General features: G+C 52.6%; 1 protein-coding gene across 1 annotated transcript; it reads left to right on the forward strand.

Annotated features, from left to right (window-relative positions):
* On the forward strand, positions 1–26,851 carry DRAXIN (dorsal inhibitory axon guidance protein). Its single transcript, XM_049875875.1, has 8 exons — positions 1–38; positions 13,915–14,375; positions 16,925–17,115; positions 17,560–17,562; positions 19,000–19,111; positions 19,727–19,816; positions 22,142–22,231; positions 26,739–26,851. Exons 2-8 carry the CDS (start codon positions 13,925–13,927, stop codon positions 26,849–26,851), a joined length of 1,050 nt encoding a protein of 349 aa, XP_049731832.1. The 5' UTR covers positions 1–38; positions 13,915–13,924.
* The last annotated feature ends 334 nt before the right edge of the window (positions 26,852–27,185 follow it).

Genomic DNA, 27,185 nt, shown 5'->3' on the forward strand with positions numbered 1-27,185 from the left:
CCCCACACCTCTTGGCCCCCGCCCCGCCGGCCGGACAGGTAAGGCACAGCCTCTGTCCGCCCCTGGCTCCGCCCTTCCGCCTCACCTGGCAGCGCGCCCAGACAAAGGTGGGCTACCTGGCGCGCTCAGGGGCGAGTGCGCGGGGGACGGAGGCTGGAGGTTAGGATGATGCTTTCTTCCCTGCCCTCGAACCCGTCCGTCGGTGTGCTGTCTCCGCTCCTCACCGCGTCCTACCTTGGCTCCTGGCTCCGCTCCTGGCCTCCCAGTTCGCCCACCTTCCGCCGGACGCTCACTTTTCCTCGCTCTGACACTCTGCCTCGCGCGCGCCCCCGCCGCCCTCTCCGGGTTCCGGCTTTCGCCCACTCTCCTCTTTGGCCCCAGCGGTCACCACCCCCGGAACGGCTTCTCTCTTTGTGTGTCTCTGAGTCTCTGGATGATCTCTGGGAACAGGGACCCCAGTGCGCCACCGTTGGAAGGAGCTTCGAGGACACTCTGAGCCCTGGGCAGAGATGAGCAGAGCCCACTTGCTCCTTTCCAGACCACCCAGTGGGCTGGAGTTTGTGGGTGGGTGGATGGGATTTGGGTGAGCCCCGGACCGGTACCACGCCCTAGCATCCCCGACGGCACTGGGCTCCCTCCTCTGGGCTCCGAGCCCCTCGCCCTCCCTGCCGCCCACTTTTCTCCATCCCCACGCCGGGGTCTCGGCAGCCGGCGGGGAGCCGAGGCTTGAGACGCAAGAGCACTTGGGCTTCGCGCCAAGTCTTCCTTGCCCTCCTGCGCTGCGTGCACCCTCGCCTTTGCCTACGTGCGGCAGTCTTTGCTGCCCACGGGAGGACAGTACTTGACCACACAAAAAGTGCCCCAGCACTGGTTCAGCACCATCGCTCTGGGATCAGGCAAACAGGCGTTAAAACCCTGGCTCTGGGAGTCACTTTGGACAAAAGAATGCACCTCTCTGAGCCTCAGTGTCCCCCCTTTAAAACAGGAACAATAATAGGACCTACTGAATAGGGGTGTCTTTGGAATGTGTGTGCCAGCAGGATACTGACCCACAGTGATGGCTCATATAGTGCGGGTGGGGTGGGAGGCGGTCAGCAGTCCCTGGGTGGGGTGGGGATAAGTGTGCAACAGAAGAGGGTAAAAACTCAAGAATTAGAGACACTGGAGAGAAACCCAATGACAGACCTTTCCCCCATCACAGACCTGTCACCGTCACCTCCCTTTTCCAGCAGGCACCCACCCTCTTATGGTCACTCTTTCTTTCTCCCTCTTCCTGTTTGCTTCTGAAAATCAGAGTCAAAAAATCAGGGTGAAAATGGTTTCTGCTCTCTAAATGAGATCAGGTTGACTATGTCGATGTTGCCAATAGCTGGCCATCCGTCATGAAGTGTCCATGTGACTCAGCCCCAGTTCTGAACCTGTCTTGCACCAATTTCTTTTTGAATGGTGCTAGCTCACAAGCCCTTTCCTGTCCTCTGAGGAGGATTATCTTGCTGGATCCAGGACCTGCTGTGTAATCGCCCCAAGCTCCCTGACCGTCATCTGTGTCATCATAACAGGTGACACACCATCGCTCTGGGAATCTGGCAGTGATGTGGGCTAAGTGGCTTAATGAGACAACTGTCGAAGAGGAGGGATCTTGTCACAGCCTGGAAGGTTCCAGGCTCCCCTGGCTGAGTTTTTGTTTCAGCCACAGCCAGGGCTGGCAAGAGGAGCCTTTCTCTTTAGGGAGGCAAGAACAGGGCTGGGGGCACACATGCACACACACACACACAGACATGCACACACACGCCATGCCACCCAGCCTCCTGCTCAGGATCCTGCCTGGCAGACAGGCCTGGCTTTGATGGCCCAGGCAGTCCCGCCATCTCTGACCCCCTGCCTTATCAGCCCACAGCCAGCTTTGCAGCTCCTGCAACCCTTCTCTAGGAATCTTGCTCCGCCCCTCCTTGCCTCTGGTCCACACAAAAATGGTGGCACCATCTCTGCCTTCAATCCCTCCCTTCTCCCCAGCCCCAAACCCCTCAATGGCTCCCTGCTGCCCCTAAATTAACTGCAGAGACCTCCACAAGGCTCAGCCATACCCCGTCTGCCTCTCACCACGCTCCCATCAGCATCTTGCATTTTAGCCACGCTGAAGGGCTGGTCACCTCGCCAAACACCTCCATGCCCTGCCTTCCTCTGAACCTTTGCTAGGACTCTTCCCTCTGTCTGAAATGTCTTCCCTGCCCTGGGGTGGAGTCACAGCCTGCACATCCTTGCAGGCCAAGGGCAGATGTGTGCTCCATGGGAAATCCTCCTGTTCTCCTTGCCTGTGTCTCATGGTCTGTACAGCATGATCTCCTTCTCCCTGGGCTGGGGCTAGGTCTTATTCCACTCATGGTTCCAGTGCCTCGAACACACACTAGGTGCTCTGTGCTCATTTTGTATTGAATGGAATCCTCGGTTGGCCGAGGGGACAGGAATGAATGAAAAGCTGCAAGGCCTGGTTATCACCGGGTTCCCCAGGCAGGTGGGGCCAGAGTTGCCCTGGAGCAAAGGACGATTGGCTGGGGAGGGAGGAGGGGAGAGGGGAGGGGAGAGGAGGAGGATGGAGCTGCCTGGAAAAATGCTTGTGGTGCTGGGGGCTCTTCATTGCCTTGGATATGAGGAGGATTCATGTGCTTGCTTTATACAGGAGAAAACACACCAAGAGGGAAGTGACTTGCAAAGGCCGAAGTATTCATTTCCATCGCCAGGGCTGGAGTAGGGCAAACTGAGTTCGAATCCCGGCTTGACCACTCAGCAGGTGTGTGACCTGGAGGGAGCCGAGCCCAGAATGTGAGGAGCAGGGATCTGCACCCTGTCTTCCCTGACTCCACACCTGGGACGAGTAGGCACTCCCTCCAGAGGGGGGTCACACTGGAGCATCCCTGTCAGCCCATTGAAGTGGGATCTGCCTCTCTTGCTGCCTCGAGGCCCTGGCATGGGGAAGCTTGACCCCCCTACACCAGCTCTTCCTCTTGGTGGACCTCTGTGGAGGCCACGATCTGTGGCCCATGGGGCAGCAGACTCTCCCCAAGAAGGACGTGGAAGGTGGCTGAATCTTAGCCACGGGAGGCCCTGCCCACCCTGAAGAGGTCCCAGCCTCGGCAGTCCCCCTTGCACCCCAACACCATGGCCTGGCATTGACCACCTGGTTACACATCCCCAGATTGGTGGGGGTTGCAAGGGAGAGGGCTCTCCTGGAATAAGACTCCCCCAGGGCAGCTGCTGTTAATGCTGTTGTGTGCCATCAAGTCAATTCTGACTCATAGCAATCCTATGTGACAGAATTGAACTGCCCCATTGGGTTTTCTAAGCTGCAATCTTTATGGGGAGCAGATTGCCAGGTCTTTTCTCCCGCGGAGCAGCTGCTAGATTTGAACCGCTGACCTTTTTGGGTTAGCAGCTGAGTCCTTAACCACTGCACCACCAGGGCTCCTTCCCAAGGCAACCGGGATGAGCTAATTTCAGGACCTGCTGGTTTTTAGGTTTCCTCCCTGGCTCTGGGTTAGGCCCCCAGCACATGTCATCTTGAGATTCACAGCAGCTGCACTAGTATCAGTTACCCGGTGTAGTGTGAGGAGTGCTTTGAAGTCAGATGGCCATGAGTTCAAATCTCAGCTCTGCCACTTACGTCTGTGGATGGCTTAAGTCTTCAAGGCTCAGCTTTTCTCAGCCAGAGAGGGGTGGCAGAATGTCATGTAAGACCAGGGCGTCAGATTCAAATCCCGGCTCTACCACTTACTCTCCTGTGTGACCTTGGGCCCAAACCCAAAAACCAAACCCACTGCTGTCGAGTCGATTCCAACTCATAGCGACCCTGTAGGACAGAGTAGAACTGCCCCATAGAGTTTCCAAGGAGCTCCTGGTGGATTTCAACTGCCAGCCTCTTGGTGAGCAGCCATAGCACTTAACCACTACGCCACCAGGGTTTCCTGACGTTGGGCAGATCCCTCAAATCTTTGTCTCCATGTCCCTATCTGTAAAATGAGAACAAATACAGCCATTACCTCATAAAGTTACTGGAGAATTAAATGAGGCTATAAATACTTAAACAGTCCCTGGATGGTACAAATGATTGATGCACTTAGCTGCTAACTGAAACGTTGGAGGTTCAGGTCCACCTAGAAGTGCCTCAGGAGAAAGGCCTAGCAAGCTACTTCTAAAAAATCAGTCACTGAAAACCCTGTGGAGCATGGTTCTTCTTTGACACACGTGGGGTCACCATTAACAACCAACCCATCGGTCAGAGTGCATTCAGCAGCAACTGGCTAATCCTTAAATGAGGTAATAAACGGGAAACCTGTAGAACAGTGCCTGGCACAAGGTAAACACGAAGTAGGTGTGAGCTATTGTTGCTATCATTATTATCTGAAAAAAATGATCTACTTCCATGGGCTAAAGTAGATAATGCATGTAAAGCTCTAGGGATAGAATTATAGCTGTCCAGTAAATGATACTCAGACAAACATACTCATTTTTCAGATGTGGGAACTGAAACCCAGAGAGGTTGATTGGCTTGCCCAAGGTCACACAGCTTTTAAGCACTGGAGCCAGGCTTCACACTCAGGCTTGTCTGAATCCCAGGTGTGTTTCCACTCTACACTGGGCCTCTGCCAGAGCCTAACAGCAGATATTTTGTCACTTGGTGTTTAAGAGGTGGTTTGGTGGTTCTGGCCAAACAGCAAATGATGTTAAACTGTCTGGACACCAACATAATGAAGTTTGGGTGGAGAGGGTGTTAGGGGTTGTCCCTCCCCTCCCCCAACAATGTTTGGGGGAGGAGGAAGAAAGGTGATGGTACTCATAATCTAGCAAGAGCTGAGACTCAGCCTCAGGAGGTGAGGTGAGGAATACCGTGTGAGGGAAGCCCAAAGCCAGGAGCCCCTGTAGGTGGGCTTTTTTGAGGTGTGAGGCCTTGGGGGATGGGAACTCCTGAAGCTGCTGTTGGTAACAATAAAAGCAGATGGAGCTGGCCCTGTGGGGAAGCCAAACCTCATTTGCTGAGACAATGGTCCTCTCCGCCTCCGGTGGCTGGCCTCAGCCTGTCATGCCCTGCCCACGGAAGCTATCCATCACCCCATCCAAGGACACAACCACCTGCGCCTGTCCCCGGCACACACAGGCACGGATGCACGAATGCTTCCAGAAAACCTCTTCCCTGGCAGCCTTACTTCCTCTTTTCTGTTCTCATTAAAGCAACAGTTACTACTTATTGGGGGGCAGGGGTGGTTCAGTGGCAGAATTCTCACCTTCCATGCAAGAGACTCGGGTTCAATTCCCAGCCAGTATATCTCATATGCAGCCACCACCCATCTGTCTGTGGTGGCTTGCGTGTTGCTATGATGCTGAACAGGTTTCAGCAGAACTTCCAGACTAAGATGGACTAGGAAGAAAGGCCTGGTGACCTATTTCCAAAAATCATCCAGTGAAAACCCTATGGATCACAACAGTTTGGTCAGTTGTACATGGTGTTGCCATGAGTTGGGAGTCTACAGCTAACAACAACACTATTTGGAGCACTTACTACGTACCTTTATCTTTTCTAAAGAAGAACAGGTGCAGGGAGGTTAAGTGCTGTGCCCAAGGTCACAGGGCTGTTTTCACTCGGCTCAAACTTAATGGTTTGAGGTGACATCTGTGTGTTCGAATTAATAATAGTTATGTCTGTGCCTCAATCTATCAAAAGGCCTGTGACCCCCCTCCAGGACTGTGGCTTCTCAGTTAGAGCAGCAGGGATACCTGGAGGGCAGGGATTGTGTCTTTGCCAGCAGACTTGCCGCTCCTGAAGTAAAGAGGTGTGTCTTCCCAAGGCCAGAGCTCTGTCCCTCCTATCAGACTGGGAAATCCCTAGGGGCAGGAGGTCTGTCTTCACCTTTAAACCTTTAGATAGAGAGGGCTATGGCTGCTAACCAAAACGTCAGCAGTTTGAATCCACCAGGCGCTCTTTGGAAGCTCTATGGGGCAGTTCTACTCTGTCCCATAGGGTCGCTATAATGGCAAAGGGTTTGGTTTTTTTGGTTTTATGTCTGTACACTGGGAGCTCACCAGAGCAAGCGTTGTGTCTTCTCCATTGACTGGCTGATTTTGGGAGGTGGGGCAGGGTCTCTTCCCTCAGACTTGAAGTTTCCTGGAGCAGAAGCTGCATCCCTGTCTTCAGACAGGAGCAGGTTCCCCCTCAGAGGGGCTCAGTAAGTGGCTGAGACTAGTTTCACGCTCGCCGGCAGTCCCCATGGCAAACAAGCACCTGGTGCTCAGCGAGCCTGAGGAAGGGTAGGTGGGGAGTTGAGAGGCCACTTCGTATTGAGACGGTAACACTTTGTAGGTGCAGAGCCACCAGGAGGCAGAGAAATGCATAGGGCTAGCCCAGGACTGTCGAGGCACAGATATGCCAGTGAGTACCCACCAGGGCGGGAGGTGCAAGGCTCACACATACCACCAGTGAGCTCATCTTCACTGTCCCCTACCCCACTGTGCTGCCTCTGCTGTACACACACACACACACACGCACACGTGCACGTGCAAGCGCACACACACACACAGAAACAGTGACTTCCTAAGTAGTCGAAACTCACGATGGGCTAATAATCCCATTTCTTGGATAGGAAAATTAAGACTAATGGTGAGGTAAAATGGTGGGAGGGATCAGGGGCAGGGGGTTGTCTTAGTCATCTAGAGCTGCTAAAATAGAAATACCACAAGCGGATGGCTTTAACAAACAGAAGCTTACTCTCTCACAGTCTAGGAGGCTAGAAATCCAAATTCAGGGCACCAGCTCCAGGGGAAGGCTGTCTCTGTCGGCTCTGGGGGAAGGCGCTTGTCATCAATCTTCCCCTGGCCTAAGAGCTTCTCAGCACAGGGACCCCAGGTCCAAAGTGTGTGGTTCCCTCCTGGCTCTTTATTCTTGGTGGTAGGAGGTCCCCCTGTCTCTCTGCTTGCTTCTCTCGTTTATACCTCAAAAGAGATTGACTCAAAATACAACCCAATCTTGTAGATTGAGACCTGCCTCATTAACATCGTAGAGGTAGGATTGATTAAAAAAAAAAGGAAAATCACATCAGATGACAAAATGATGGGATGGTCCATCGCAAAATACTGGGAATCACGGCCTAGCCATTTGGGGGACACAGTTCAATCCACAACAGGGGTAGAGGGACAGTCTCATCCCAAATAGCCTTGGGAAGAACCCAGGAAGAATTTAGAATCCGCCTTCGGCTTTTCCCACTCTCATCTAGGATGTAACTATTTTAATGGAATGCATAATTACCCATTTTCCAGCCCTATGGGAGTCAGCCCCACCAAATAAGACAAGGAGCTGCCCCCAGGGGCCAGGAGTGCTAAGTTCCCCCAATAGGAGTTGAAGGTTTGCGGAGCTGGCTTCAGGGCAGCCCCACTGTTCTCTGAGCAGATTGAGGATCTGGGACAGCCATCTGCATTCTCCACTTGCAGCCATTCTAGGAAGAGTCCTTGGTTTGATGAGGGGCCTAGTGAGAAGAATTGGGCCTTGTCAAGCGCAAGTTAAAGCATCCCTAAAATCTTCACGTCAGCCTGGAAACTTCAAATCAGAGGCCATGTCTGCATCTAACGAAATAAGTCCTAGTTCTGCTATTCATAGGGTTTTCACTCGCTGATTTCATTTCACAAGGAGATCACCAGGTCCTTCTTCTTAGTGGGTGACCTTACTCATATTTGAAACACCAGTGACATAAATTCCAGCATCACAGCAACATGCAAGCTACCACACTACAGCAAACTGACAGACAAGTGGTGGACAAGGAATAAGGAAGCCTGAATAAGAATTGATGCCTTTTAATTATGGCGTTGGTGAAGAATATTGAATATACCATGGTGGCCAGAAGACAAACAAATCTGTCCTGGAAGGAGTACAGCCAAAATTATCCTTAAAAGCAAGGATGGCAAGACTTTGTCTCACTTATTTTGGAAATGTTATCAGGAGGGACCAGTCCCTGCAGAAGGACATCATGCTTGGTAAAGTAGAGAGTCAGAGAAAAAGAGGAAGAACCTCAACGAGATGGATTGACACAGTGGCTGCAATAATGGGCTCAAACATAACAATTGTGAGAACGGTGCAGGACAGGGCAGTGTTTTGTTCTGTTGTACATGGGGTCGCTATGAGTCAGAGCCGGCTTGATGGCACCTAACAACAATACTTCTGAGTGCCAACTGGCTCTGGGGATACCACCCTTGGCCCACCCCAGGGCTCCCAGGCTGGGGTGTGCTGGGCTGAGGGGAAATGAAAGTTCTTTTTTTGTTAAGGTATTTAATCCCTTGTTTTTTTTTTTTTTCCTATGTGGTGCAGAAATGTCCATTGAAAATTTTTGAGCAGGCAAGCAAGTGATTAGATTTGTTCTTCTGACTAAAAGTGGAGAATATTAAAAAACCAAACCCGTTGCTATCTCATGGCAACTGCATGTGTTACAGAGTCGGCTGCTAACCAAAAGTTGGGTCTGGCTCACAGCCTGGACCAGCATCCTAAGCCTTGGACTCCATCAGAACATCACAGCTAGCCCAGCCCAGCCCCTCCCAGTCGGCCCTTCCCCCTCCCTGCACTCTCCCCTGCCCCCTCCCAACCCACTCTGCAAGGTGGGACGTTGCCCTACAGCTGTCCTGAGATGACCCTGCTCCACCATTGTCTCAGGAGGGTAGGGCAGGAGCCCCCTTCGTCTCCTGGCCCCTAAATAGCACACCCTGAATGGAAGCAGGAGCTCAGAAATCAAAGCAGACTCCAGGCTTGATTAATCGCCTTCCTTTGTGTATGATGCTGTTCCCAGAGCCTCCTGGGTGGAGACAGCTTGGCGCAGAGTTCCAGCTCTCACCATGGGATGGGGGTAGGAGGGGGCATGAGATAAGCCCCTTTCCCTTCCCCTCCATGTTTTCCTTTCCCAGCTGCCCTGTCTGGTCCCCCTCCTGGGACCTGAGTGCACTCAAGGGTGAAGATGGTGGGGAGGCAGGTGACCTTGATGAAACTGGGTACAGGCGATGAGGACGAGGACTACGTCCCATGTGCACAGGGTACAGGGAGAAGCCAGTCTTGAGTTGGCTTTGCCACTCCCTTGCCATGTGCTTTCCAATGTGTGGCTTACCCTCCCAGAGCCTCAGTTTCCTCATTTTAAAAACCTGGAGAACTCTACCTGCAGGGCAAGATGAAATAAGGCATGCAGCACAGAAGACGCCTGGGGCTTAAGAGCTGCTTGGCGAGTGGCAGCTCCTATGATTATCATTGCTTCTGTCATTTTGTTTGGAACCATCCACCGTGAGCCCTCAGTAGTGAGAGGGCTGTGTCTGGGCTGTGGACAGTCCTTATGTCCCTCGACACCTCTTGTCCAGGGCAACCCCAGGCAGTTGACGATCCCCAATCTAGGGAGGAGAGACCAGAAGAGGAGGCTTTGTGAGCAAGACACAGATAGAAATTTCTAGAGTTGATGGGGGTAGAGGTGGGGGGGCACCTGCTTCCCCTTTTTGCCTGGATCCTTGGTGCTTTGGGGTACAGCCTCTGCTGGCTTCCAGAGTGACAGGATGGAGTGGAATCCGTCATTGTGTGGATCCTTGGCACAACTTCGGTAGCAGCCACGTTTCTCGAGTGGCTCTCTGCCAGGCTGGCATCTCAGCTGCTGGGCTGTGCCAGGATCAGTATACAAATCCTGTGGGCTTGGAGAGGGGATGCTTGCTGTCTTCAGAGAGCCCCTTTGCCCACCTACAGGGCAAAGGGATGCCAGGATCTGAGACTTTAGGACTTCCCCAGCTCTCACTCCATGACACACATGCATGCAGGCATACACACACACATGCATACACACGCAGGGGATCTATTTATAATCTGCTGCTTAGGTGTAAATTTAATTGTGCTTAATCCACTTCCATTCCAATTTATAGTTCTCAGTACCTATTATCTGCAGGATCCTGTAGATGCTACCTGTGGTTGATGCAAAAGGTTAGTGCACTCGGCTGCTTACTGAAAGGTTGGAGGTTTGAGTCTACCCAGAGGGACCTTGGAAGAAAGACCTGGAGATCTACTTCCGAAAAATCAGCCATGGACAATCCTGTGGAGCACAGTGCTTCTCTGACACAATGGGATCACCATAAGCTGAAATCAAATCAACTCAACAGCAACTGGCCAACTGGTAGATACTTGAGGAGCAGAGGGAAAACTGGGGCAGAGCTGCCTGTCTAGTCGGGGGAAGGCTGAGAGCCCCAGCACAAAATGACACATGAGGTCTCAAGAGCAGGCACAGCCATGAGGGAGTCTGGAGTAGGGGAACACTTCTAGCTGGTAAACCAGAAAAGATTCCTGGAGGAGGGAAAATTGGAGCGGGCCCCGAAGGACCGGCAGGATTTGGACAGATAGTGAGGGGAGTGGGGAGAAGAGGGGGTTCCAGGCAGGGGAACCACCTAAGCACAAACAGAGATGAGAAAGGTGAGATGTGTTTGGGGCCCAAGGGACAGTCTCCTTTGGCTGTGAAGGGGAGATAGTAGATGTTAGCACTGCAAAGGCAGGTTGGGGCCACACTGTACAAGGTCTTGAGTGCCAAAGTGAGGAGTCTATGGTTAAATGGAAAGGTAATAGGGAGCCATGGATAGTTTGGATCAGGCAACGGTCTGGGCTTGTTCTGAGGACAGGATGATGCTAATGAAGTCTGGGGAGAGGGATGGCACTTGTATGGGTGTACGTCAAAAACCCCCTCTTCCTCTGCCCCAGGCTGGCAGCAACCTTGATTTATGGAGCATGAAGGGTGGGATGGAACAAAGATGGCATGGAAGCTGGGGTTCTGGGTATGATGAAGAGACCCATGGCTGAAGAGGAGCTTGGCAACAGGACATAGGCAAGAGGGGGAAGATGCCATGATGGAGTGGGGTCATGATACAGGGGGTGTTGGAACTGGGGGTATGAGATTGGCTTTGTCTTGTGTCTCTGGAGGGGAGGAGCTGGCCTCTGAGACCAGCATTTACTGTTCAGGGACCTGTGAGCTGCCTGTACTTGCCTGTCTGCCAAGCCTCATCTGGTTCCCTGCCTTGCTCCTCTCTACCTCCAGGATGGGGCTGGTGGGGGGAGGATTCCATTCATTGGGCAACAACCAGCAGGTTCCCTGTTGATGGTGTGTTCTGAGGGCTTCAATGTCCCAGCAGGAAAGAGGAGCACTGTGGGCGGTAGACAGCATCCAACGCAGACTCCAGCCTCTCTCCATCTCAGAGAGAGCAGAGGGCACAGTCTGGCCCCTCTCAGGCTACATACCAGCCCAGAGAGGTGCTCAGCTCCACTGCAGGCCTTGCAACTGGGTTTGTGTCCTCCCTCTGAGCCCAACAATGCTTGACTGACAGGCCTTCAAAATGGGCCCTCCTCCCACGGGGCTGCTTCAGGAATCAGGAGCTCAGGCCCAGCTGTGTTTAGCTTCAGCCTTTGGAGCCCTCATTATGGAGATGCCTGAGGGAGGCTGATGGGCAGGAGCCTCTTGTTGCTGGTGAGGTGGGAGTGTGCATTTATAGTCTGAGGACTGAGGAATGGGAGTGTGTGTGAGGGGGAGCAGGGGGGTGTCACAACAAGCCCATCCCAGTGTTCCCCACTCCCTGTCAAGGCTTACCCAGGAAACACAGGAGGCTCCCATAATACTGCAAGACGCTAAGTAGTGGGCGGAACTCGTTCTCAGGCCAGGCTCTAGGGGTGGGCCATGGGGGCCAGGACCCAGGCCTCTGAAGGAACAGAACACACCAGGCTGGGTGACAGGACAGCAGGATAATGGCAGTTCTCAGAGGCTCCTCCCCAGACCAGGTGAGGCTGGGGGGCTGGGGAACCCGAAAGATGTGTTTTCCTCCCTTCAGCACCTCCCCACCCCTCTCAGAGTGGTCAGCCTGGTCAGGGATGGGTCGAGGCCCACCCACCTGTCCCCCTTGCCCAGTCCCGAAATGCTGCTGTGTGTTGTGGATTGGGCCAGAGGGCCCCACACCAAGGCTCCTCCTCAGGTGCATAGCCAGGCAGGCTGCAGGAGCTGAGAGCATGGAGGGGACAATGCCGGGAATCTTTCCCAGACGCTAACCCAGCCTCGGCGCTGGGCAGTTATATGGCCACAAATCACAAAGAAACAGTTGTCTAAGCACCTTTGCCAGCCTAATGGACTATGAGGGAGACCCGGGGGCCATAAAAATTCAATCAGCCTGGCTAACCTGGTGCCAAACCTGTCTGGGTACAGTGACGCTGGTGGAGTGGAGACAGGTGAGGGCCGTGGGCGGGTGGGTGGTTTCCAGAGTTTGACAGACACCCCCTCTGTCTCCCCAGGTTTAGAGGTCCTCTGGGCCACTCAGCGGTCAGCTTCTTCCTCCAGTGTGGGGACAGAGCAGTGGGTCCCTTAGGAAGCCCCACTTCTTTGTGTGGGCAATGGGGGGCTGTCCTGAGGGTAGGTCAAGGTCAGCTCACCCCACACTGCAGGAGTCAGAATCAAGATCCTCAGCCCCACCAGACTGTGCTGTGTCAGGCCCCACCCTCTCCCTGCTTGTACCTGGAAAGAGGGAGGGAGGGAGGGAAGAAGGAACCATACTGACTTAGAGGAAGTGACCTCAGAGCCCATCATGAGGAGGAGAAAAGGAGAAAGGACAGAGCTGTGCTCAAAAGCACAGGCTTCTGAGTTACATAGATGTCACTCATGTGTGGCTTAACCTTTCTGAGCCTTAATTTCTCTTCAGAAAAACTGGGATCCTAATAGGATCCTGAGCCCTGGTGACCCAGTGGTTCAGAGCTTGGCTGCTAACCAAAAGGTTGGCAGTTTGAATCCACCAGCTGCTCTTTGGAAACCCGATGGGGTAGTTCTACTCTGTCCTATAGGTTTGCTATAGGGTTGTTTTGATGTGCTGGCAACAATTTTTTTTTTTTTAAATAGGACCCACTTCAGAGAGCTGTTACAAGGACTAACCCATTGCTGTCAAGTTGATTCTGACTCATACACATAATAGGGCAGGGAAGTAGTACCCCATGGGGTTTCCAAGGCTGCAATCTTCACGGAAGACATCTGTCACATCTCCCACAGAGCGGCTGGTAGGATCAAACCACCGACCTTTCCACTAACATCTGAGAGCTTAACCAGTGTGCCACCAGCGCTCCTTTCCATAAAGTTTACAGCCTTGGAATCCCTATGGGGCAGTTCTTCTCTGTCCTGTAGGGTCACTATGAGTTGGAAGTGACTCGATGACCAGTTTTTTTTTTGTTTGCAATTTTTACAGAAGCAGACTGCCACATCTTTCTCCCGCCAGGCGGCTGGTGGGTTCAAACCGCTGTTCTTTCAGTTAGCAGCTGAGTGCTTAACCACTTCGCCACCAGGGCTCCTGTTGAAAGGACTAAGTGACATAAATCCACATAAGGGACTACCATGTTCCTGGAATACCGCATGTGCTCAAAGCTGTTTTCCATTTGTTTGAGTTTAGGCTTTCAGTCAAGGCCCTGGACCCAGAGGGGTGTTTCCGAGCCCCTCCAGGCTGGGCCCTGCTCCAGGGGACTTGACAAAGGATATAGATTTATTATGTAGAGAAAAGACTTCTAGATTAACCTGGAACCTGGATGTTGCTTAAACTACTTAAAGCAGGGTTTCTCAACCACAGCACTGTTGACCTTCTGGGCCATAAGATTCTTTGTTGAGGGCTGTCCTGTTCATTGTAGGGTGTTTAGCAACATCCCTGGCCTCGACCCACTAGACACCAGTATCATGTCATAACTGTGGCATCACAGTTGTGACAACCAAAAATATCTCCAGGCATTGCCAAATGTCCCCTGGGGGCAAATTCCTCTCCCTCCGTCCCTGTTGAGAAGCACTGTAGTGGAAGGGACTTGAGGGCAGGGAGAAGGAGGAAAGCTGTGGAGCTGCCCTCATGGTGCTGCTCTTCTTGCAGGAAGGAGGCCATGGCCGGGCCCCCCACCCATGCTGCCCCTGTGCTGCTCCTGGCCCTCCTGCTGCTCCTGGAGCTGAACCCCACAGGCTCACTGGCACCTGGAACTCCCGCCCGGAACCTCCCTGAGAATCACATCGACCTCCCACGTCCAGCACTCTGGACACCTCAGGCCGGCCACCACCGCCGGCGGGGCCTGGGCAAGAAGGCGCGGGGCCCAGGCATGCCCGGCCGGGCCCAGGATGGTGCTGTGGTCACCACTACCAGGCAGGCCTCCAGGCTGCCTGGGGTAGGGGGCCTGCTGCCTGGGCAGAGTCCTGCAGGCCTGCTTCGGGACAAGGACCTGTTCCTGGGGCTGGCCCCGCCCTACCCAGAAAAGGAGAACCGGTCCCCAGGGTTGGAGAGGGCGAAGAAACACGACAGGGAGCACAAAAGACGCAGGGACAGGTTGAAGCTACACCGAGGTATTGGAGATCTGCAAGGAGGGGGGGGCTTGCAAAGAGGTGGGAGGGATCAGGGTGGAGGTAAGGGTGGACTCAGACCCAGGTGGCTGGGGGACTCAAGGGACAAGAGGTGGGGAGCGGAGGGAGATATCAGTGGGATGAGGTCCCTGGGAGGACATCCAGAGGCCCCAAAGTCAACAGTCAGTGGACACCCAGTAGAGGGGAGGGATCTCACTAAAGTCAGAGGATCTGGTAAGGGGAAGGGGTGCAGAAAGGCCTAGCGGGGAGGGTACAGGACTAGGAGAGGGATATGAGACAATGGAAGCTCAGTCTTACAAGGATATGATCCATCTAAGTCAGGAAGTTCTACCTTGTATCTGACCTAAATCCATGGTACTGTAAGTCCTGAGTGGAGTCCCTGGGTAATACAAATGGTTAACACACTCGGCTGCTAACCCAAAGGTTGGAAGTTCAAGTCCACCCAGAAGTGCCTCAGAAGAAAGGCCTGGCAATCTTCTGAAAAATCAGCCATTGAAAGCCCTATGGTGCACAGTTCTACCCCCACACACATGGTGTCACCATGAGTCAGAGTCGACTTGACGGCAACTGGTTGTAAGTCCTGAGTAGAGGCGGAACAGTTCAGTGCCCTTCAGGTACACCACAGAACTGCCTTAGCCTTCGAAGCAATCACTGCATCATCTCCAAAGCAGAGTGGTGACTAAGAGCATAGACTCTGAAGACAGATTTGCCCAGGTTCGAATCCATGCTCCGTCACTTACTAGCTGTGTGGCCTTGGACAAGTCACCTTTCTGTGCCTTAGTTTCCCCCTCTGCAAAATGAGGATACTGGTCTCTCATGTATCCTTAGTGTAAAATCAGGCACTTGATACGTACAGCGCTTAGAATGGTGCCCGACAGATGGCAGGGGCGATAAGCAATAGCTGTTAACTGGTTAATTCTCAGCTTTTTCTTGAAGCTGAGTCAGTGCTGTCCAACCTGGAGATGGGATGTGAGGAGGGTCCCCATCATGGTGCCTGCCAGCCCTTGCCACCCTACTTGACCCTTCCTCCACATCCCTCCATCTCCGTGAGCTATCTGGCCCCCACGGCCTGGGTGCCCCCTTTGCCCATTCAGTCTCTGAGCAAACCTGTCCCAGCAGCTCCACCCAGATGGCCCCTCTCCATTGACACCTGGCACTGAGCCCAGGTAGCAACCTCAGCTTCCAAGTGTCTTTATGTGACAAGAGAGCTTCTGGGGGCAGGCAGAGTGCCACCAACATGGAGGGAGTGCTTCTGCAGGGGGAGGGGGATGGCAGCCCAGCCTCCCTTATGCAGCAGCTGAGCTTTGCTTCCCTGCTACGGCTGCAGAAACCCCCCAAGTGGGCAGAGCATGGTCCCTCAGCTTAGACTCTCAGTTCCCTCCCCACAGGGGGTCATCTGTGTTGGGTAGGGGAGGGATGCTGGCATCGTTGGGGACAAAGCAGAGGGCCCACATGGGACAGGACTCACCCCAGCTCAGCAACAGCTCCCCCAGCTTCAATAGACCAATAGCTCCCCAACCCAGGTGAGTTGATATGGGGATGGGAGGCCTGGGGCTAGGCCAGCTCTGCTGTTGAGCAGCTGTGGGACCGCAGACTGACAGGGCCTCAGTTTCCTTGTCTGCAAAATGAACAGGTAAACTGAACAGTCCCTAAGGCCCCTTTCTACTCTCTGGGATTCATCTGTAGGGTGGAGGGACCCCAGCTGACCCAAACGAACCTGCGGCCAGACCTGGCCTGAGAAAAGGAGACAGGATGAGTCTGGGGCCTCCAGCTCTCTCAAAGCCCCTTTGTTCCTGACCCTCTGACCCTGCACACTGTCCCTTATGCTCTACCTACCCCACGTCCATTGGCCTTGGAAGGTGGCATTAGTGGCTAAAAGTATTAACTTTGTACTCAGACAGACCTGGGTTTGAATCCAGACTCTGGTACTCAGGAGCTTTGTATCCTTGGGCAATTTGCCCAACCTCTTTGTGCTTCAGTTTCCTCCCCTGTAGATGAGGCTGAAGGCAGTACCCCCCGTCCCAGAGATCTTGCAATGGTTTCATGAAATAATGGGACTCTGCACACTGCGGGTGCTCAATAAAAGGACTGGACTAGAGATTATCATCACATAGGGATAATTCACTTGTATATGAGAAGCTGCTGTGCTTACCTCCCAGCCTTCTCAAAGGCCTCTTTCCCCAGCTGCATCACATTGCTCCCCTACTCTTCATCTCCTCCAGGAAGCCTCTCATGATTAACCCTGCCAGTTCCCATTTGTTGCACTTACACTATACCCCTGGCTGCGCCCAGCCAACTCCAACTTGAACTTGCTGGGATGTTGCTTTACTAGGGGAATCCCTGGGCTATCTCCCAGGAAGCATTTTCTCCTTGAACGCCCCATTTTCACCTCCTTCGGACGGCGGGTAGCAGGGATATTGGCTGAGCACAGGGCTTGGTACCTGGTCCCTGCTGCCTCGTAGTTTGAAATAGAAAATGTGGGTGCTGCAGTGGGCAGTCAGAACCCCCATGGCTCCTGCTCCTTGTCTCAGGCAGAGCCTTGGTCCGAGGTCCTAGCTCCCTGATGAAGAAGGCAGAATTCTCTGAAGACCAGGCACAGGATGCCACGATGGAGGAGTCTTCCACCAGCCTGGCCCCCACCCTGCTGTTCCTAACCACCTTGGAGGCAGCACCTGCCACGGAAGAGTCCTTGATCCTGCCTGTCACATCTCTGCAGCCCCAGGTAAAGAGCACCAGAACAGCCTCGGAGCTGGAGGGTTCTTTTGCACATCATGCAAACCCCTCTTGGCATGTGTAGGGAGACTGAGGCACAGACAGGATTGTGGAAGAGATAGTCGAGACTATCAGGCCTAAATTGAAACCAGGTCTCTTGATGCACCGTCTAGTACAGCTCCAGCCCGGGTGGGCACTGTGTCCTGAAACAGGACTGCCACTGGCCAGGAGAAGGTAGCCCAGGGTCTTCACTCTAGGGACAGCCAAGGAGGCCAGTGCCAGCTCAGCATGCAGGTCTCTGCATGAAGAGCAGTGGGGCCCTCGGGGAAGAATTTTACATGTACGAAAAAGCACAGAGAATACTAACTTAGAAAACCGAGTTCCCATGACCCAGAATTAACAAGCGTTAAACACTTTGACTCATCTGTTTCAAATCTTTAATACAGAAAGAAAGCAAGTGACAATTGTGGCCAAAATACTAACCTTTGGTAAATCCGTTATTAGCTGCCGTCGAGTCTGCTCTAACTCACGGCAACCCCATGTATGGCAGAATGAAGCGATGCCGAGTCCTGAACCATCTTCACGGCCATTGGTGAGCTCGAGTCCATCATTGCGGCCACTGTGTATTTTGAGTGCCTTCCAACCTAAGGAAACCCTGGTGATGTAGTGGTTAAGAGCTACAGCTGCTAACCAAAAGGTTGGCAGTTTGAATCCACCAGGTGCTCCTTGGAAACTCTGTGAGGGCAGTTCCACTCTGTCCTATGGGTCGCTATGAGTTGGAATCGACTCGACGGCAACAGGTTTGGTTTCTTTGGTCCAACCTAAAGGGCTCATCTTCAGTGCTGTAGTGGACAATATTCTGTCGTGATCTAGAGGGCTTTCATTGGCTAATTAAGTAGATTACCAGGCCTTTCTTCCTAGTCCATCTTAGTCTGGAAGCTCTGCTGAAACCTGTGCACCATGTGTGACCCTGCTGGTACTTGAAATACCGGTGGCATAGCCTCTAGCATCATAGCAACATGCAGGCCACCACAGTGTGACAAACTGGCAGATGGGAGGTGGATTGGTGGATCTAGTGAAGGGTATACAGGAGTGAATCATACTATTCTCGTACCTTTTCCATGGTTTTGAATTTTTTTCCAAATAAAATCATTAAAAATGATCCATGTATATAGAGAGAGAGAGAGAATAATGCTTTTTCTTTTAGCAACAGATCTTTTTTTAGTCTCTTCTCGGGTCTTAACACCCTTTGAGAGGCTGATAACAGTAGTGGCCTGTCTCCCCAGGAAAGCACGGTTCCCTGTGCTGTCACAACCCCATCTGTTAGGAACCCAGCCCTCGAAGGTGCTCTTACTGCCCACGTCCCACTGTGAGCAGGTGGCTGTGTGCAGATCCAGCCACGGCTTCTGGCCCTCAGCATCCCGAGACCGCTGGCTGGGGCTGTGTGTAGAGTTAAATTCTGATTATGGCCTCAACCATGCCAGGAGAGCTGGTAACATCTGCTGGAGAGAGGACAGGCAGGGAAATGAGCAGCTGGGCTCTGTCCAAGTCCCTCCACGTGCATTTAGAAACCCTGAGCAGCAAGATTGCTTCCCAGCCCAGATGGTGGTCACTGTCCCTCCCACGGAGGACCTGGGAAATAACTCTCTGGGCTGCACCACTGGGCTTAGGCAGCACAGTGGGTGGTGCCTGCACATAAGGACACCAACCAAGTGGCTGCTGCAGCTGGTGGGAGCCTCAGGAGCCATCTCAACATCCCTTGGGCTGGGATTCCAGGCTGCCGAGCAAAGGACGAGGTAGCTTTCAAGAGCCCCTCTTACTCGCTCTGGCCGACATTCTTGCTTCCAGAGGTTGGAATGCTCCAGGTCTCCTTCCTCTGTACCCCCTTCTGCAGGTACAGCCCAGGCCTGACGGGGAGGTGATGCCCACACTGGATATGGCCTTGTTCGACTGGACTGATTATGAAGACCTAAAACCCGAGGTCTGGCCCTCTGCAAAGAAGAAAGGTATGCATACCTACCCTTCCACCTCCATACCTGGCTTTCTCCCCCACCCCCAACCCTCTGTTGAGGCACAGCCCTAGTGGGCCCGGTGTGACCTACTGATGCCCAAAAAGGGGGGGGTGCCGGGGGAGGGCAGTCAAGTCCAAACTGGGTATCACCCAACACCCAAAATGGAAAATACTCTAAATGCTATCGGGTGCTTATTATATGCCAATCGCTTTCCATCTAGGAAACCCTGGTGGCGTAGTAAACAGCTACGGCTGCTAACCAAAAGGTTGACAGTTCGAATCCACCAGGTGCTCCTTGGAAACCGTATGGGGCAGTTCTATCCTGTCCTATAGGGTCACTATGAGTTGGAATCGACTCAACGGCAACAGGTTTCGTTTGGGTTTTGGTTTCCAGCTACCAGCTCATTTTATGCTGAAAAAAAAACAAAGCAATCTGTTAGGTCAGTACTACTGTTGATTCCATTTTAGAGAAAACACAGGTAGAGAGACATACAGTGTCTTATACAGAGCTGGGAGGAGCAGCACGGGCAGCCTGACTCCAGAGTCCGGGTGATTAACTTCTCTGCTTTGCTGGGCCTCAGTTTCTGACGACAGATCTTCTTATCCTCAGAGAAACACTGGAGTAAACTCTCCAGTGATGGCAATGAAACGTCACCAGCTGAAGGGGAGCCGTGCGACCATCACCAAGATTGCCTGCCAGGTACCTACCGCACCAGCACCAGTGTTCAAGGGGCTAAGCTGGGTGCTGGGAGGAAGCCTACCCATCAGGGGGCAGGGGTGCACTTTCCTAGACATGTCAGTAGGGCCCGAGGCTCCCTGACCCTTTACGGGTAATAAATAATAACACTGGCTACCACTTATTGGTCCCGGGGTGGAATAGATAGTTAAAGCACTCAGTTGCTAACAGAAAGGTTGGAGGCTCGGAAGAAAGGTGCCCTCGGAAGAAAGGCCTGGTGGTGTTCTACTTTTAAAAAATCAGCCACTGAAACTCCTATGGAGCACAGTCCTACTCTGACACACATGGGGTTGCCCTGAGTCGCAACGGGTTACTGCTTACTGAGAGGTGCTGTCACTCATTACTTTGTGTAATCCTCACACAACCACCTGGAGGAACAGACACTGTCATCTCCAATTTTCAGACAAGGAAACTGAGCCCCAGAGAGGCTAAGCGTCTCGCCCGAGGTCACACAGCTGCCCCACACTGCCTTGAATCACATGTCCCCTCTCTTGACCTCTTCCTCTAAAAACCTGGCAGGGCTTGATCTGTCCTTGTTGCCTCACAACTCAGGAGGGCTTTGGGGGGATGCTTTCACCGGCATCTGCATCTTCACTGTTCAGCAGCCATCACCATCAGGACCATCTAAAGACAAGTGCTTGAGGTTTTGACCAATTCATGCCTTAACCTGCTGGTCCTTGTTGGGTCCACTGGGGCCTCTGGGAAGCAGAGGCTATGATGGACTTAGAAATGCAGGCGGTTTATTTTGGGGGTCAGGGAAACACCTAAGAAAGATAAAAGGAGGAGGGAGCATTATGGGCAGGGACCTTTAGACTGTGGTACAAAGCCTAGGCCAGCCCAAAGGGGGCGCTCCAGAGCAGAGCCAGCCTGTTACAGGAACCTCACATCAGTCACTGGCTGGGGCTGCTGGGGACAGCGTTACCTGGACTTGAAAGCTGAGGTGGCTCCTAAGGTGCTAACAGCTGGCGGCTGTCAGGGAACTGCCCTCCTCACAGGTGAACAGCAAGTGCTGTCCTATAGGGAGACCCGAAGTGCATACCTCCACGCCCCACACTTGTTCATTCCAAACTATGCTACAAACAGAGCAACCAGGTGGCAGTGTGGCACTGTGGAAGCCAGACCACCAGCTTAGGCTACATCATTTCCAAACTGTGGTGTTCACTTAAGGAGTCCTGGGTGGCGCAAACAGTTAAGGGCTCGACTACTACCTGAAAGGTTGGAGGTTCAAACCCATCCAGAGGCATCTCCGAAGACAGGCCTGGCGATCTGCTTCTGAAAGGTCACAGCCTCGAAAGCCCTATGGAGCCGTTCTACTCTGCACACGTGGGTTTTCCATGAGTTGAAATCAACTCAATGGCAGCTAATAATATTGTTCACTCTGAGCGGGAAGGAAAGGCTGGGGCGTGGGCTATCTGGACAGTTCGCTCTGAGATCTGGCTCTGGGCTGGGCTGAGCCGCGCCTATGCCTGTGTTGGGCCGCATCCCATGGTTTCCCCAGGCCTCATTTCCCATCTGTCCAAAGAGAGTGTTGTAGTCAATGACCCCTGAGGTCCTTCCCAGCCGACTCCACACTTGGTGGCTGCCAACCAGGGGAGGACTAGCCAATAAGCAAGGTAAGCATGGGTTTACTTGCGCTTACTTACTAACCTGTAGTGAACAATTTCACATGAGTCTGTGGTGAAGAATATGTGAAACTGTTCACTACAGATTATTAAGTAAGCACAAGTAAACCCGTGCTTACCTTGCTTGCTGGGTTATCCACCGACGTCAGGGACTGTAAATTTGAAAAGAGGCTTTGATTCTGTAGGAAGGTGCTGTGAGGTTGGGAGAGAGAGAGATGCTAGCCATACCTAGAAGCAGAATCTTTAACATGGTGAAAAAATGTGAAGTTGTTCACTACAGATGATCTAGTAAGCACAGTGCTTACCTTGCCTATTGGATAATCCACCCCTGCCACCAGCTGTTCCACCCACTGTCCCCTGGAGGTGGTTCCACCTGCCTTCACTTCCCTGTGATCCATCAGTTGCCCAGCTGGAGCAGCTAGGTCCCTGCCCCCTGAGAGGGGGAGGGGGCGGGGGCGGGAGCAGGAGCCGGAGCGGGAGCAGAGGGAATCTTGGCCATGACATCCATCTGTGGCTCCAGTCAGGAGCCCTGTGAACCAGATGGCCCATGCTGCCAGATCCGCCTTGCCACACGGATGATAGATCTCCTGTCCAGGGGGACGATGTAGGGGGTGGCAGGGAGGGGTCTGGCTCTCATGGCTGACCACATGGGCTTGCTGTGTCTCAGGCAGCTGCTGTGACCTGCGGGAGCATCTCTGCACTCCCCACAATCGAGGCCTCAACAACAAATGCTTCGATGACTGCATGTGTGTGGAAGGTAAGCCGCCATCCAGGGGCTTCCTGGGCATCCCTGGAGGCTTCCCCGGAGCCCCTGGAGGCTTCCTCGGTGCCCCTGGGGGCTTCTCAGGCTCCAGAACCACGAAGCCTGCCTTGCTCCTGGAGGCTAGTTCTGCAGTGAGTGGAAGGCAGGAGTGCCTGGGGGATGAGATTTCTTGGTAGAGGGGGGACCGGGTGGCCTGCAGCGAAGGAGGCGGTGGGAGAACCCCTTGGGAGCTGAAGACGCCAGCAAGCACAGCTTCACTTGCTGTCTTCCCAATCTGTGAACTCATTTAGTCCCGATTCCTGGCATGGCTTCGCAGATTTGCTTTTCTCACCTCTCGAAATACAAGCTGGCATGATCTCCCAAGATCTGGAAGTGGGAGAAGGGAGGAGTATCTCTTTAAATAAGATCAAACCTGAGAAGGCTGGTGCATTCACACCAGTATTCTATCCCAGGGGAGGCATTCCTAGTTCAATAACAAGGAGGGGTAGGGGGCTCCCAGCACTGTCCTGGGGGAGGATGCATTTGGCCACTGCCTCTTTAACTCCCTCGAGTTCCCACCTAGAGCTGTACCTGCCTTCAGCACACGTGGGGACCAGGTGTGCCAGGCTTGGTTCGAAGCTTTTCACTCTCATTAGCTCTTGCAGCTGTCACAACCACACAGCCACTCCAGGACTGGAGCTGTTCTGATCCCCATTGTACAAATGAGCAAACTGAGGCACAGAAAAGGTTCAGTGATTTGCCCAAACTTATGCAGCTAGAAAAGTGGGAGAATTTTTTTTTTTCCACTGAAAAATTTCAAACAATACACCACTGCATTAGTTTCCTAGGGCAGCCATAACAAATTACCACCAAGTGGGCGTCTTAGAAGAACAGAAATGTATCCTCTCACAGCTCTGGAGGCCAGAAGTCCCAGTTCAGGGTGTTTGCAGGGCCTTGCTCTCTTTGAAGGCTCTAGGGGACAATTTTTTGTCTGTCTCAGCTTCTCGTAGCCCCAGGTGTTCCTTGGCGGGTAGTTGCATCTTCATACCTCCGTCTTTCCTCTGGTGTCTTTGCCACTTCTCTTTCATAGGGCACTACTTATATTAAACTAGGTCCCACCGCACTCTGGCATGACCTCATATTAACCAAACTGATAACATGCTCAAAGACCCTTTTTCCAAACAAGGTCACATTCACAGGTACCAGGGATTAGGATTTCAACATATCTTTGCGGCGATGGGGGGGAACGACATAATTTAATGTCGTTTACTTAATACTGAAGTAGTTACGGTAGTATAATGAACCCCCATCTCCCGTCCCCCTGCTTCGATAATTACCAACTCACGTCTAATCTGTGTCATCCCCCACCCACTTTCCCCAATCCCCTACAATTTTGAACCAATTCCTAGGAATTTATAGGCATTGAATACATCTCTAAAAGATAAGTACTCTTTAGAAAACATAGCCACAAGATCATTATAACACCTAAAATTCACAATATTTACTTCATATCATCTGATATGCAATCAGTGTTCACATCTCCTACATGGGAGAATTAGGTCTCAGTCCCTGCTCTTAACCATCCTGAGACTCATGCCCTGTTTCTGCTGACATTATCCTTATTAACAGCTATCTGCTGCAAAAGCAATAAAGCTGGTTAGGTTCAATCACTCATTCACCCAGTCAGCCAAGGAATATTTACTGAATGTCCACTCTGTGCTGGGGGGCAGTGGTGGTTCAGTGGTAGGATTCCCACCTCCCATGCAGGAGACCACGATTTGGTTCTTGGCCAGTGCACCTCATCCGCGCCACCACCTACCTGTCTGTGGAGTCTTATATGTTACTATGTTGCCAAACAGGTTTCAGCAGAGCTTCCAGACTAAAACAGATTACGAGGAAAGTCCTAGTGATCTACTTCCAAGAAGTCAGCCAAGAAAACCCAATGGTCTGATCCCATTGTGCACGGGGTTGCTATGTGTCAGGGGACCAGTTTGATGGCAGCTAACATCAACACGCTACATGCCAGGCACCATTCTGGACATTGGGGATTCAGCGTTGAAAAAATCCTACAAGTTCTGTACCCATGCATTCCATTCCAATAAGAAGAGTAGATAATAAGCAAAAAAATAAATGAAATACCTTTAGAAAGTGATAAGGGCTGTGAAGAAAATAATACAGGATGATATGATAGGGAGTCCCTGGAATTATTCTAGAAAGGATGGACAGGGGTGGACAGGGGAGCCAGTGTCTAAAGATCACAGGGGAAGAATGTCCCAGACAAGAGGCAGAACAAAGGCAAGGGCTTTGGGCAGGAACAGGCCTGTCTGAGTAGGACTGGAACGTAGCGACCAACAAGGAAGATGGTACAAGGGGAGGTAGGAGAAGCTGGTGGGGAGAATCATTGACCTTATTTGAATTCCAGTTTGTAATTGAAAGTCACTGGCAGATTTTAAGCAGGGACATGAAATGGTCTGATTTATAAGTTACAAAGCTCAATGGGCTGCAGGATTTCAGGGGGCAGGAGTGGGGGCAGGAAGGACCAGCAGAAAGGTAAGAGTGCATGAAGCGGGTGATGCTGGGAAGCTGGCATCTGCAAAGTGTGTGGCAGTGCCTGCAGGTACCTGTGTGCCCTGTTAAGGCCCCATTTCACAGAGGAGGAGACTGAGGTGTAGAGTGGGTTGGAGAGCCCTGAGTCCGGGGAGTCCAGGGCAGCTGTGAGGCCAAACTGTAGTCCCTGGCCTCCAGGTCCAGCTCAGCCTGGGTGAGGGGGACATGGCCCTGCTGAATAAGCCTGGTTGGTACCAGGCTGGGCACTCAGTGGGTGCCCCTCCACCCAGGAATCCTTCCTTCCTCCCTCCCCTGGGCCTCAGGGAAGGGAGGGAGGGAGGGATTATGCACTGCTTTCCCAGAAGTATGTCCTCATCCAAAGCGCCATCTGCTCATTGCCTCTGTTCCCGCTCATGCTAGTCAGTCCCATCAAAACTCTTGGTTACTCCCTAGAGATGCAGACTTCAGAAAAGAATGAGAATGGAAGTTACTTCCCAGGCGCCTCATTAAAGATGATCTAGGGATGGAAGGGGGACTGTCACCAAGACACCACATCAGAGGAATCTGGGGACCAAGGGTCCTCGGGACTCCTGAGAAATCCCAACATGTTGAACACAGAGCCCAGGGCTAGAATCCAGCCATCACAGCCAGCCTGGTTCCGGAAGGGCTTCTGTGGTCAAGCACTCCTGCTTGTGAATCTCCTGTCCCCCTCCCAAGTGTCACTTGCATGGTCAGAGGTCTGAAAGCCCAGTGGCCCAGGTTCAAATGTCAGGCCCTTAAGCACAGCCTCACAACAGCCCCTTTACTCTCTTGATGGTGATAAGTGGATTTTAACATAGAGATGGCCCCTCTCCTTGTGGCCACCCCTAACTTGGAAAGTAGGGTTGCTCAGGCCACAATGACATCTCTTTCCACTATCATCAGGGGGATGTGGCCTCAAGTGAAAAATATCTCTACCCACGTGTCTTGGGGATGACTATGGCCATGATGTTGTTCGGTGCTGTGGAGTCCCATGTGACAAAGGAGAACTGCCCCATAGGGTCTTACTGGCTGTAATCTTTATGGAAGTAGCTCGCCAGATCTTTCTCCCACAGAGCTGCTGTGTGGGTTCAAATCACCAACTTTTGGGTTGGCAAATGCTTAACCATTGTGCCACCAGGGCTCCTTACGGTCATGACAGAGTGAGCCAAAACCACAAAGCTCTCCTACTGGTGGGCCAGGAGGACTAAAAAACCCAGTACCTACTTTAATTAGGGTGATCAGGGATGTCTCACTGAGACCTGAAGGCTGTGAAGGAGCTGATTCTGTGAAGAGTTTGGGGGAGGGATTTCTGGCTGAGGGAACAGTAAACGCAAAGGTCCTGAGGCAGGAAATGGCTGGATATGTGAGGAACAGCAAAAAGACTGGGAGTGGCTGGAGATAAAGAGTGAGGGGGAAAATGGGAGGTGAAGAGATCAGACAGGAAGCAGGGTCCAGGTCCCTGAGGGCCTTGTAAGCAAGGTTGGAAGTTTGAATTTCATTTTAAGTGCAATGGGGAGCCATGGAGGTTTTATGCGGAGGGCAGAATCTGATTCACTTAAAAAAAAAAAAAGGATTGTAGTAAAATACACATGAAATTTACGAATTTAACCATTTTAAAGTGTACAATTCAGTGGTATTTAGTATATTTACAGTGTTGTGCAACCATCACCATGATCTAGTTCCAGAATATTTTCCTCCCCACAAAAGGAAGCCCTATAGTCAGGAAGCAGTCACTACCATTGCCCCCTGCCCCCAACCCCAACCCCTGGCTACCACTAATCTTTCTGTCCCTATGGCTTTGCCTATTCTGTATATTTCACATAAATAAAGCTCATTCAGTCTGCGGTGCGGGGGTTGGGTTGCAGGGCAGACTAATGGAGGGGCTGTGAGAGAAGATGTTGGGGGGGAACACTAATGGCAGTCTACCCATGACCCCCTTGCTCCCTTCACTCAGGGCTACGCTGCTACGCCAAATTCCACCGGAACCGCAGGGTCACGCGCAGGAAGGGGCGCTGCGTGGAGCCCGAGACGGCCAACGGGGACCAGGGATCCTTCATCAACGTCTAGCGGCCCGTGGGAAGCGCCTTCCCAGCGGCCTGGAGACTGAGCCCAGGAGGTTTGGAAGAACTGGGCAATTTGTTTATAACTAGAAGTGGGAGATCGAATGGGGGACCAGGTGACTGAGGCTGCAGGCTCAGGTCAGGACACTGGACCCCGGAAGAGGAGCGCTCGTGGAGGGGACTCTGGGCGAAAAAGCGGCCCCTGCCCAGAATCCCAACAGCAGTACACTTGCACCCACCACCCGGCACCCCTGGGACGCACCAGAGCCTGCGCATCCCTTGTGTTTGGGTGCTCCGCGATGGCAGTGTCGAGAGTGCCCTCTACTGTCTGACCGCAGCAC

Source organism: Elephas maximus, chromosome 3, assembly GCF_024166365.1.
Source record: "Elephas maximus indicus isolate mEleMax1 chromosome 3, mEleMax1 primary haplotype, whole genome shotgun sequence".
Taxonomy (NCBI): Eukaryota; Metazoa; Chordata; class Mammalia; order Proboscidea; family Elephantidae; genus Elephas; species Elephas maximus.